The sequence below is a fragment of the Schistocerca nitens genome, chromosome 8, assembly GCF_023898315.1.
Source record: "Schistocerca nitens isolate TAMUIC-IGC-003100 chromosome 8, iqSchNite1.1, whole genome shotgun sequence".
NCBI lineage: Eukaryota > Metazoa > Arthropoda > Insecta > Orthoptera > Acrididae > Schistocerca > Schistocerca nitens.
Genome location: NC_064621.1, coordinates 126,244,907 through 126,257,610, shown reverse-complemented (window position 1 = coordinate 126,257,610; position 12,704 = coordinate 126,244,907). Strand labels below are relative to the sequence as shown.

The following is a 12,704-nucleotide window of genomic DNA, read 5'->3' as shown; positions in this document are numbered from 1 at the left end:
ATAGAAAATCCTCGGGAATTGGCAAATTTTATACATGACTCTCTGGAAAAGTGGCAACAAAATCTACCTAAACCACATGTATCACCCAGAACAACTTAACACAAACACAATGATGAGGTTTTGTGCACAAAGGAGCCTGAAGTTAGCAGTAAAAAGCAGAAATTAAAAATACGATGTCAGCAGGTATGAATGAGACTTCAGTCTCTGTTCTAGGCATGAATGAAGAGCACACAAACCCCATTAACAAATGTAATAAATGAGTCCTTTAATTCATGTATTTTTCTAGAGTACCTAAAGTGTGCACGAATGGTGCCTTTACTAAAGAAAGTTAATAAGGAGAGCACTGAAAACTGCAGGCCAGTTTCAATACCATCTGCATTTATGAAAACTACTAATCAGTCATGAAAGGTAGATCATTGAGTTTCATCATCCAATACAAGTTTCCCAAATGGAATAAGTACAAAATTGACTGCTATCAAGTTCACAAAAGTGGTACTCTAATAACTTGACAAGGAAGATGGTCTTGCAGAGGTCCTAGGATTCTGACATTGATGACCATAAAACATCACAGAACAAGATAGAACCACTAGATTAATTACGTTTCCAGTCTGAGCTGTGAAACAGGATGAAAAAGGTAGGCATAATTCACATCTGCTAATAATCTTAACTCTTATTAGAGAAGGCACATGAAACCCTGAAAGATGTTTACAATTGGGCAGTAAGTAAAAGCATGCATTTCAGCAAAAAGGGGGAAACCAGTTCTGTCACATTAGGCATAGGTAATGAATCTATAGATGGAGTAACAAACCAAGGTTTTAGGGATGAATATTGACTGATGGAATGAACACACAAAGATGCTGGCAAAAAGAGTGTCATCACTATGTTTTCTGTTACACTTCTGTTTATCAAACTCTTTATGTCCTGTTCATAGGTTCATCATCACACAAGTGTACAGGCATACAATAAAAAGTTTGTCAATGTGTCATGCTCATCAAATTTAACTTCAATTTTGAAGCGATGGTCGTGCTGCTTGTATTGTGTTATGAAATAATTTTACACTACTAGGAATGACTATCAAAGCAAATCACTGTTTGCACCAACTTTAGTACTACTTATAAAGAAGAGAAAGAAACAAGATGCTCAACTAGGACATGGGTGAAATTGAGATAAATATGCCCCTGAAAATCTGTTAAAGGAAATATTACACTCAGAACCTGATGATTACAGCAACTTTTTTTTTTCCTTAATTTTATTGCACTCCTACTTGTATACTGTGCACAGTACATTTGTTTTCTTCTTTTCATCTTCGTGCACAATTTATGGCTGAGAAACATTTCACTGCAGATTGTGAAGTCATCAACAAACATGTCAAAAAGTAGTGAATATTATGCAGCTTGAAGTTATCAACCAACATGCTAACTATATTGTCATGCATGTTTTAAATATCATAGTATCCGGACCATCATGAAAATTTTGGAGGGGAGAGGGAGGGGGGGTGATGTTATCCATACCTTGAAATGCAGTAAAAACATGAAAATCTTACACAGTGGAGGAACACAGTTGTTAAACAAGCACACAAAAAAAAGTTATGGGAAGTGAAGAAGAAAGAAAAACATTAGAACATTTCATTTCACTGGCTTTTCCAGCTCACAATCAATCAGGTCTTCCATCTTATGTAAAACCTTGGACTACACTACAGATTAGTCAGTCTACAAAAATGACTCCCTTCAAAAGTTGCAATGACTAAATCAGTTACAATGTCAGCAGTAACCAAACACGGTCTTAGCACATTTCAATAATCACAGTAAAAGAGGAGGTAACTGCTATTGTACTCAAGTAGTGCATCTGAAAACACACACACACACACACACACACACACACACACACACAGTTAACAAAGAATTAAGTGAATTTTCATATTTGATTTGAGTATGGAAAAAAAGGAATATTAAATCCCAAAAGTCTTTTGTGGCCAGGAGACTAGACACATGGTAATGAAGAAAATTACAAAAGTTATTTCTAAACCCTTTCACTCGCATGATGTGGGCATCAGATTGGAGTCAAAAAGTCAGAAATAAAATCAAACCAATTCTGAGAACCATACAGGCAGTTTACAATTTTATTCTGACAGCACGTTGCACACACTGGTAACCATTTCAAAACTTAGCAGCATCAGTAAGTAATATGTATTATCATTATCTGCCATCATTCCTATCACATACGTGAATGCTGATAAAATCCGAAAATACCATGTACCTTCTCCTTTATTACCTGGTGTATATATGCATGTTATGCATCACTAGAGAAATTTCAAACCAGTCTTTATGTACAATATAACTAGCTTGAAACTTAATGTGCTCCTACAAATCAATGTTGAACTTAGTATGTTCTTTAAGCATGTTATAAGCCTATATACTATGGACTTGTGGAACATACTGTCAATACACATGCAAACTAATTGTTCTGAAATACCATTAAAATTTACTTTTTTTTCACATTATCCCAAGCTTTTCTTTCACTTAATGGTGGCAGTTATCTAAGCAGCCAACTAGTTTAGTCACTATTTCAAAACCAATGTCCAATATGTATGTCGAAAGTATTATCTCAGTGGACAGTTTGAAGCAGTGTGAGTAATATACAAAATACAAATCACATGTAGGCACCTAGCAAACAGTAAATAAAATTGTAGAACTACACATAAAAACCTAGACATAAATAGGGCAAGAGCGATATCTGAAACATTAAGCAGTATAATGTACCCACAGAAATCACAATACACAATTGACATATTGAGGCATAACAGTGATTTTCCTCACTGACGGCAGTAAGGAGTATTCAGAATGTGTTTCTTAATTCGTTCCAAACAAATACATACTTTAAGTGCTTAAATTGTTGTTCAATTGTGTGTGAATTCCTAGGAACAAACTGCTCAGGTCATTGCTCCCTACACTTAAACATATGCTAAGGGTTACAACAGAGGGGGAAGAAATGAGTGGGACAATTTTTATTCTTCTAGTATAAATTATTATACACCTGTTAGCTAGAATAACATCAAATTTTTTTTTTCTTTTGCCAATAAAAATAACAGTAAGTTCTTACCTTAGCAGTAGGATCAGATGACTTTATAGACCGGAACGCAGAAAAAGCAGCAGTGCCGCCTCCAATCAACAAATATGGTACACACTTTGGTATATCCTTAGAGTCAGGAGGGCACTTCACAATTGGCTTTGCTTTGCCTGCAAATCAAAAGTTCTGTACATAGTAAAACTGAAGTAATGCATGTACACCAGTATGAAAGTAAAATTACTTACGTTTCTTTCCTTTGCGTACTACATCTCCTTTATCCTGCTGTTTCTGCTGAAGGAAGTGGTACAACTGAAACAGCAAATCAATAACTGTTTACATATTTTAATGAGATTGTCCGTCTACAGAGGACAAACTATCAATGTAAAATGATTATCTTACAGTGAACAACGAAATGGCTGCAAAGAGCAGTCCACCAATTAACTGCCGGGTGTATTTCTTTTTCGAGCCATCATCCTTTGGACAGACTTCCTTGGGAGGAACTGGCTTTTTCGTATCGCGACATTCCATTGGTTTCTGTGGGGGACACTTCGGCGTCTGCTTGCACGGGTCAGTAGAGTTACTTCTGAATGTTGTGAGACACAACCGGTATTTCTGAAAGTCTGGAACAGGGAACTGCAGCTAATAAGAACATAATTTTCAAACTATGTGGGTGCGCCCGCAATTAGCCTGCCAATATACGAAAGCATAAACATCATGAGATTACTCCCTTACTAAAACACTGCTTGGTGTTAACCGCAAATTGGTATGACATTTGAGGTGTAATACGTAAAAATCAGCATATACGCCATTGATAATAAGCAGATACTATATTTCACGCAGCAGTCCCTTACAGAAAACTTTATAATTTAAAGTATATACCATTTACGTACCGTGAGTGGGACACCTCTGCAGTTTCCAAGGCCCAATCCCAGCAATGTGAGCAACGTATCTTATATTCCTTAACATTTTACTTTGCACAAATACCAGTAAGAGTCCTGTAATCTAGACACTTAAAAAACAATTTTGTTAAAAGTGACCTATTGATCCATCAGGGAATTCAACACTACTCCCCTACATTTCTAGTAATTACAGCACCAATAAGTGTCAACAATACCGTCGGTTTACCACGTTTATTTCAAATGCTCTTTGAGCAGCGTTGTATCTTTGACATTTTTATTATTCTCTGTAAGAATTTTGAACCTATTAAGTTTCAAACGCACAGTTAGAGATTCGCTAATTAATTCAGCTAGTATGGTCTATCATAAACCTTTTACAAAATGGTATCAATGTCTACGCCCATTACTTGAATTCACTAAACGAAGCTACAGCTTCAGTCTCAGATATTATGAGCGGTGGTCGTTCTCAGGACAGGCTGCCTAGTGATTAGTGAAAGTACGTGGTCGGTTTTATCAGGGACGAAGCTTGTGTCGATTTTTTTTTTATGTCCTGCAAGGAAACACATATCGCCTTCATCTGAAAAACAAAGCAGTTACTTTCTTCTTCGCACAATGAAAGTTATAACTACATCAATGACTCAAGTGAAAAGGCCAAAGGTAAGATTTAACTTACGTACGATATAACAATATAAATATTGTAGTTTTGTACAGGTTAGAGATACATTTCGTAGGTACGAGGTGACTGCTACGACGTACATTATTACTTTGCTTACTGTGAGGTAAATATTTTCCGACAGTTTCAATATCGAGACCTGGAAAATTGAACAGTCATAAAGGCCAACTCGCACTTGCCATCACGTCACTTCGTTCTGCGGTCTCATTAAATGAAAATAATAGCATAAAACTTTTAACTACCTTCCTAAAGCACTTGTATGTATAACATCATAACAGTCTATCCTGAAATTAGCGAAAGGATCAGGTATTTGTTGTTTGACCAGTAAGAGGTCTGTCTAAATTTACGAACAAAGTATGGGAAAAAATACGCACCAGTTTCTATTTACAAACAATTTCACATAGATCGACAGAGCAGCTACATAAAAATATTTTCCAAGAAAGAAACACGTAAATATTGTGCCCAGAGAAGGCAGCAGAGGCTACAAATTTGTGGCGCCCCATACATGGAATGTACGTTCCAAGTTGTGTATACTGAAATACACGATTTGATAAAGTTGTCAACGGCGGGATGCCACAGTCAGTTCGATTGAGATGCAACCTTTCTAGGCACGAGAATATTCCAGCAACTGTATCTGTATGGTAGATAATGAATTCTAAATATGCATCTAATATAGAAGCAACTGTGAGGTGTGGTCTGTTTTGTGAAATAGCAGCTTTTTTTTCAGAGTCTCCAAAAAACTATGACAACACAGACATCATGGAGACTGATTTGACCGACAATTCTGAGAGGTTTTACTGGCTAGCCCGCTGTTAAATTTACTTATTAGAATGACTAATTCATTACAGTAGCAATGAAAGTTCTATAGAACTGCATTATTGAACACTCTTTGTATGTACACTTTTGCAGTTCTTGGGCGTATATAAATCCAGTGTCTATGATGGGATGATTATTAATAATTATATTGAGAGCATATACGAAAAATAAGAGGCCAGTATTTACAGTGGACAGCCATAATCTTTTTTTATAATCCTGGGATAGAAATGTACCTATGGCACATATCCAAACTGGAAGCTGTTATCGTAGCTCGCCCTAAATGTTTGAGGAACACTAACTATTTAATAGATAATTTTGGCTTGTGCGATCATCTCTAGTAGCTATATGTAATTTGGGAAGAAAGGGGAAATAACGGGAGATGTGACAGTCACTGTGTTGTTTCTTATTTTTTGCAATCATCTCAGTTTAAAACTGTCAATTTCGTTTTCAGAATAAAAAATAACTATCCTCATGTGTGAAAGAATTAGCAGAGTTGCAATGGTGCTGCTTCACTAGCAACATGACAAGAGACAGAGAAGGAAGGAAGAACTGTATTGTTACAAAAAAAAAGTGAATAAAGGTCAAAATGGAGACGAGGACCAAAAATAAAAATTATGACAAATGATTTCAGAATAAAATATATTAATCCATGTACATTTGTTTATTTTATTTTCATTTAATTACAGCAGAGAACTGAAATTATTAACAAAATTGTCCATGTCCATGTTGTCCAGTGTCTACACATACTTTTAGTACTCCTGCTGGCCATTTCCTTAACAGTATCAATGAAATCAGAAGGAAACCACCAAAGGTTGGCGGCAGTAGCTGATTTGTTGGCAGAACCAAGTCATTTCCGTAAAAAGGAAAAGAATTACATTAGACAACTGGTGTGACAATTCAAGAAAAATTAAAAACATGTAGATAAGTAACTGTTTATTCCTGTTACCTGAATGAGAAGTACCTATGTTCTTATAACACAGAAATAACAATTATTTTATGCTAAACGTGGATGTGGTTATGTGGATAATATTAATAACTGAGAAACACATCAGCTGTAACCTACAGCTTTTTTTAAGTTACTGACTTTCCTGCTAATTTAAGTGTGTTAAAATTAGCATAAGTAAGCACAAATAATTTACATGTTTATGGGAATAATGATAGGTGGGAGACAAGTTTGTTGCTGTGGAGCATTCACTAAAAGATGGAAAGTTGTTGTCTCAATGTGGCTGAGTGAACTCGGGTTGTTAGTGTATTATAAAACTTTTTGTTACATTAAAAATCGTTAACTTGTTGTCCAACACTGAAAAAAGTGTTAATACAAACAGTGTTCAAGACCGGCGTTGTTTTCGATTTGAATGGGTCTATTTTGGCAATATCTGCTAGATGAAACGAAGTAGTTTTTCTAATACTGCAGCAGTTGTAACACATGCCAGGTAAAAGAGGCTATTTTTGCTTGAAATATCGTTCTTTGCACCTAGTGTATGTAAATAACACGGGAGTAGATGATTCACAAAGTAGTGATATCATGTTACTACAAATAAGCAATATGTGCTAGGATACACAGAAATATTCTCAACTGTCAGTCATATGCTCCAGTTTCTTACATACGAGATCGAAAAAACGAATTACTTTTTGCTTCAATAGACGAAACGCAGGTATAAATTCAGATTTGTGATATTCTTCAAAGTAATTGAGGTGACGTCTCACTTTCTTCTCCTTCCTCATTCTGACAAATAATTTGGCCAAAATCTTGTCATCACTGTCTGATTCTGTCACTGTTTCTGCCGTCATCAGAAGTTATACTGCAGTTCAATTTGTTAACCCAGCCCAAAATCGCTGCTCAAGCAATCCTGAGTGTGCGCTCCTGTTAGGCATTCTTCCAGGTTGGTACAACGCGTTTTCCGCACTACACCGAGAGTAGAGCTTAACAGACTAATTAGATTAGATTAGTTTTTCGTTCCATAGATCCGTGCTGAGGAGATCCTCGTGGATGTGGAACATGTCAATTTTTTTAAGATGAAATAACAATACTAATAGTATGAATATATAAAATACATCATTTGTTTCTATTAAAAAACTCGTCAATGGAGTAGAAGGAGTTGGCCACTAGTAAGTCTTTCAGGCTCCTTTTAAACTGATCTTTATTTGTAACTAAATTTTTTACGTTTGCTGGTAAATGATTGAAGATGAGTGTTCCTGAGTAGTGGACCCCTTTTTGAACTAAAGTAAGTGCTTTTAAGTCCTTGTGCAGATCATTTTTGTTGCTGGTATTGTATGTATGAACTGAGCTGTTTGTTGGAAAAAGAGATATATTATTTAGGACAAATTTCATTAATGAGTAAATATACTGAGAGGCAGTAGTTAGTATACCCAGTTCTTTGAAGAAGTTTCTACAGGACGTCCATGAATTTACTCCAAAAATAATACGTATTACATGCTTTTGGACTCTGAAAACTTGTGTTTGACTTGAAGAGTTACCCCAAAATATTATACCACATGACATTATGGAATGAAAGTAGGCAAAGTATGCAAGCTTTTTCATTTTTATGTCGCCTATGTCTGCTAACACTCGAACTGCAAATACAGATTTGTTAAGGTGTTTCTGCAGTTCTGTGGTGTGCTCCTCCCAACTGAATTTATTATCAAGTTGTAATCCCAGGAATTTAAGACTGTCAACCTCTTCTATCTGCTCTTCTTCATACTTTATGCATATGCTGGGTGGAAACCTCTTACAGGTTCTGAATTGCATATAGTGAGTCTTTTCGAAGTTTAATGTGTGAGTTGGCTTTAAACCATTTATTAATATCCATGAAAATATCATTAGCAGAGCTTTCTAGAACTACACTCGACATACTATTTATTGCAATACTTGTGTCATCTGCAAACAAAACGAACTCTGCTTCTGGCAGTGTAACTGATGAGAGATCATTAATGTACACAAGGAAAAGCAATGGCCCTAAGATGGATCCTTGTGGGACACCACATATAATATCTTCCCATTCTGATGATGACTGATGTCTTAATTCACTAGTCCCTTGCACTGACACCCTTTGTTTCCTGTTAGTCAGGTATGACTTGAACCATTTTGCAGCACTGCCCATGACACCATAGAATTCTAATTTATTTAAAAGGATGTTGTGGTTCACACAATCGAATGCCTTTGACAAATCACAGAAAATACCTGCTGCTTGTAACTTGTTATTTAATGAATTAAGTACATTTTCACTGTAGGTGTAAATAGGCTTCCCGATATCAGAACCCTTCAGAAATCCAAACTGTGTTCTTGATAAAATGTTATTTGTGGTCAGATGATTTAGAAGCTGCCTGTAAATTACTTTTTCTAAAGTTTTTGAGAATGCTTGCAAAAGTGAAATCGGTCTGTAGTGTGATGGTATCTCTTTATCCCCTTTCTGGAATAGAGGCTTAACATCTACATATTTTAGCCAGTCAGGAAATGTCCCAGTTATAATTGACTGGTTACACAAGTAACTTAGAATTGTACTAAACTCACAAGAACATGCCTTAATTGCTGATATTTCATCATAACCACTAGAGTGCTTTGTTCTTAAAGATTTTATTATGGAAGTTATTTCTTTTGGTGAAGTGAGTGACATATTCATGTACCTGAAGCTATTTGCAAAGGCTAGTTTCAGATATTCAAGGACATTATTTACTGATCCTGACAATCCCATTTATCAGTAACGGATATAAAGTACTTGTTAAATAGATTTGCCACACTATGTCCATCGGTTACTAATGTGTCATCTACCGTTAGTGCTATTTGCTCCTGTTCTTTTCTGGTTCTACCAGTCTCCTCTTTCACTATATCCCATGTTGTTTTTATTTTGTTCTCTGACATTGCTATCTTCTTCTCGTAGTGCATTTGTTTAGATGCCTGAATAACTTTTTTTAATATTTTACAGTATTCCTTGTATTTAGCTAAATCATCAGCATTGAAGCTATTCTTGGTCGACAGATACATTTTCCTTTTTGTCTTACAGGAAATCTTTATTCCTTGTGTAATCCATGGTTTTATTATAGACTTCTGTTTAATTTGAGTAACTATTAGAGGAAAACAGTTTCCAAACATGGTACTGATATTGTTCATGAATGTGTTATATTTTTCATTCACGTCATGTGCACTGCTAACCGGATTTTGTATGAATTTATTTTCCCCACGCTCACACCAGATATAGTACTTTATTTTATGCTTTTGTTACTTCTTAATGTTTATTTTCTTACTTTGCTTCGTTTTTATGACAAATTGTTGAAGTTTCATGACGATTTGGATATTTTTTTGTTGAGTATTCTTCCATAAGTGAGGCCAGATATGTGAAAGTGAGAAATGGTTTAGGTTTCACAATACCAAACAGAGTTGACGCCTACACTCTTTACAAATAAGAAAGTAAGTTGATGCAACATTTTTCAGGAAATGAGCTTTTGTTCACTGAAAAAGTCAGAATTTTGGAGAAAAATACTGCTGTTTATGGCGTTATTTGCTCTGTAGGAAACGAAACCTGTAAGGACAATCTAAACAGTCTCCATGTATTCACTTATAAATATTGTTTGATGTATAAATTATCGTTTGCAAGGAAAAGTCGATCTTTTGAAATGTTGTTTCCTTTCTCAGCAATTCATCATACAAAACTGATCAACAAATACCGTCATGAAGTTTGCTTTGGCATTTAATAAACTTTATCGCCGTTGTTTTCTATTCTAACGCTATACTCCGACTTTTTGCATCGTGGGGGGTAACTCATACTCTCACTTTCACCGTTCAGTTCTGGGATAAGCGAAAGACATGATATGATGTAACGTTCAGTGTGACGTGATGTTCTAGTGTGAATCGATATTAATCTGCAAATTTAGACTACATTGAGAAGTTTCTTGTTAGGCAATGGAGCCATTTTTGTTAGATAATGTAGCCTTTTTGTTAGATATTTTAATAATTACATTTTAATCCCATTAAAACGAGAAAATAGACAGAAGACTGAGATAGTGACTATGGTACACAATAATGAGCTTTATAGAGAATAAATGATACACTAATGAAGTTGACAGTGCTAAAGACCAGTTCACAGTTGGCGTCACGTCAGATAAAAAGCATTCCTCAGTGCATTTCAAATGGCAGAATTCTCACAGGCTCTCAGTGCCACCTCATGTCTTGTCACGTCACCATCATGGCTCAGGAAGAAAGAAAATACCGAGAGTTAAGGACAATTCATATAGGCCATCATGTCACATCAAAAGATACCATGATCCATTTCAGTGACGGCATCACACAGGTCGCCAACAGACTGTAAAATCACATCCTGTCAAGGTTTCTTGGGAAGAAAGTTTTGACGGTGGCTCTTTCACTAAAATCGGAAGTTAACCCATTTTCACCGCACTCACTCATGTTATAGTAGTTAATTTTATGCTTTTGCGGATTCTTAATCTTTATTTTTATTAGTGTGGTATGTTTTCATGGCAAACTGCAAATGTTCCGTGTGATCTGGTTATTTTTTTCACTATATGTTCTTCTGCGAGCGAGATAAAATCTGAAAGAGAAAAATTATGTAGGTTTAACAACAGAACACCATGGCTGACTTCTACACTGTATATAAACAGGAACATAAGTCAGTAAAGCAATTTTCAGTAAATAACACTTTAAGTGAAAAAGCCAGCTCTAATGAAAGAGAAAAACACAGTTTTCTCACGTTATTAGCTATGCTAGGAAAAAACATTACAGATAAGAAAAACAAGGTCTGTTTTTTTCCATTACAAATGTTGTTTGATTTGTTTAGGTATATATATTTTCGGTAGCAAATAAATGTCGATGTTTTAAATGTTGTTGCACTTCTCAGCATTTCACCACACAAACTTGATCGGAGATACACATTAAGTCGTTTTCTTTGGCCATTACTAATCGTTATTGTTGTTACACTAAAGTGGCAAAGAAACTGGTATAGGCATGCATATTTAAATACAGGGATATGTAAATAGTCAGAGTACGGCCCTTCAGTTGGCAATACCAAAATAAGGCAACAAGTGTCTGGTGCAGTTGTTAGATCAATTACAATGGCAGCTTATGAAGATTTAAGTGAGTTTAACGTGGTCTTATAGTCGGCGTAGGATCGAAGAGACAGAGCATCTCCAAGGCAGTGATAAGTGGGGGTTTTCCTGTACGACCATTTCATTGGTGTACCGTGAATATCAGGAATCTGGCAAAACATCAAATCCACACTTGTGAGCGGTCGGTTGTTACCCTTACTATTGCGACATGATAGAAAAACGGCAAATTTTGCTCGCTGGGCTCCATTATTAAATATAATTCTGATGGTAGTTCCTTTCTGCACCTTGCGCAACCCACGTAAATATTGGTCTGGCGTTAAAAAATCGATACTTATCTGGCCTTGCAATGTGTGATGCAGCGTTTCTTCCAGATTCGTTATTACTCCCTGCCCATCCCACACACTGCCGCTACTCCTTGCAAAAGTCTGGTTAACACCACCCTGCTATCTGGTACTTATAGATTAGATTAGATTAGATTTACTTTCATTCCAATTGATCCGTAGTGAGGAGGTCGTCCAGGATGTGGAACATATCAGAAAAACAACAATACATGACAAATATTTACAACTAAAACAAATAAGCTAATGTACCATTCCACAGGTCCCAAGTGGAATGATCGTCATTTTTTAATGAACACTATGAGTCATTTTACAAATACTAATGCGCTGAATTTAAAATAAAAAAGTTTTTATTTATTTATAAGGTAATACAACTACTGTAATACTTATTTACAATGAACACATTACTGCACTGAACTGGTGCAGAAGTTAGATTATACTAGCGCACACACACACACACACACACACACACACACACACACACACACACACACACACACACACACATTTTCAATGAACACATTACTGCACTGAAATTGTGCAGAAGTTATGTTGTTCTTATATACAAATCAGTTGGTTTTACTAAGAAATTCATCAATGGAGTAGAAGGAGTTGGCCACCAATAAATCCTTTAGGCTTCTCTTAAACTGAATTTCATTGGTTGTTAAGCTTTTTATGGCTGCTGGCAAGTTATTGAAAATGTGTGTTCCTGAATAATGCACACCTTTTTGTACAAGACTAAGTGACTTTAAATCCTCGTGAAGATTATTCATATTTCTGGTATTGATTCCATGAATTGAGCTGTTGGTTTGAAAAAGTGATATATTTTTAATGGCAAATTTCATTAAGGAATAAATATAT

At 35.7% G+C, this 12,704-nt stretch overlaps 1 protein-coding gene across 1 annotated transcript in view; it reads right to left on the bottom strand.

The window, feature by feature from the left end:
* The window catches only part of LOC126198593 (apoptosis-inducing factor 1, mitochondrial), a 127,032-nt gene extending 122,671 nt beyond the window's left edge, over nucleotides 1–4,361 (bottom strand). Inside the window, exons 1-4 of the mRNA XM_049935042.1 lie at nucleotides 3,957–4,361; nucleotides 3,466–3,686; nucleotides 3,312–3,375; nucleotides 3,100–3,236 (exon numbers count right to left, since the gene is read on the bottom strand). Of these exons, the coding sequence (XP_049790999.1) occupies nucleotides 3,100–3,236; nucleotides 3,312–3,375; nucleotides 3,466–3,686; nucleotides 3,957–4,032 (498 nt within the window). The 5' untranslated portion in view covers nucleotides 4,033–4,361. The remainder of the gene's footprint in view (nucleotides 1–3,099; nucleotides 3,237–3,311; nucleotides 3,376–3,465; nucleotides 3,687–3,956) is intronic.
* Between the last annotated feature and the right edge of the window lie 8,343 nt (nucleotides 4,362–12,704).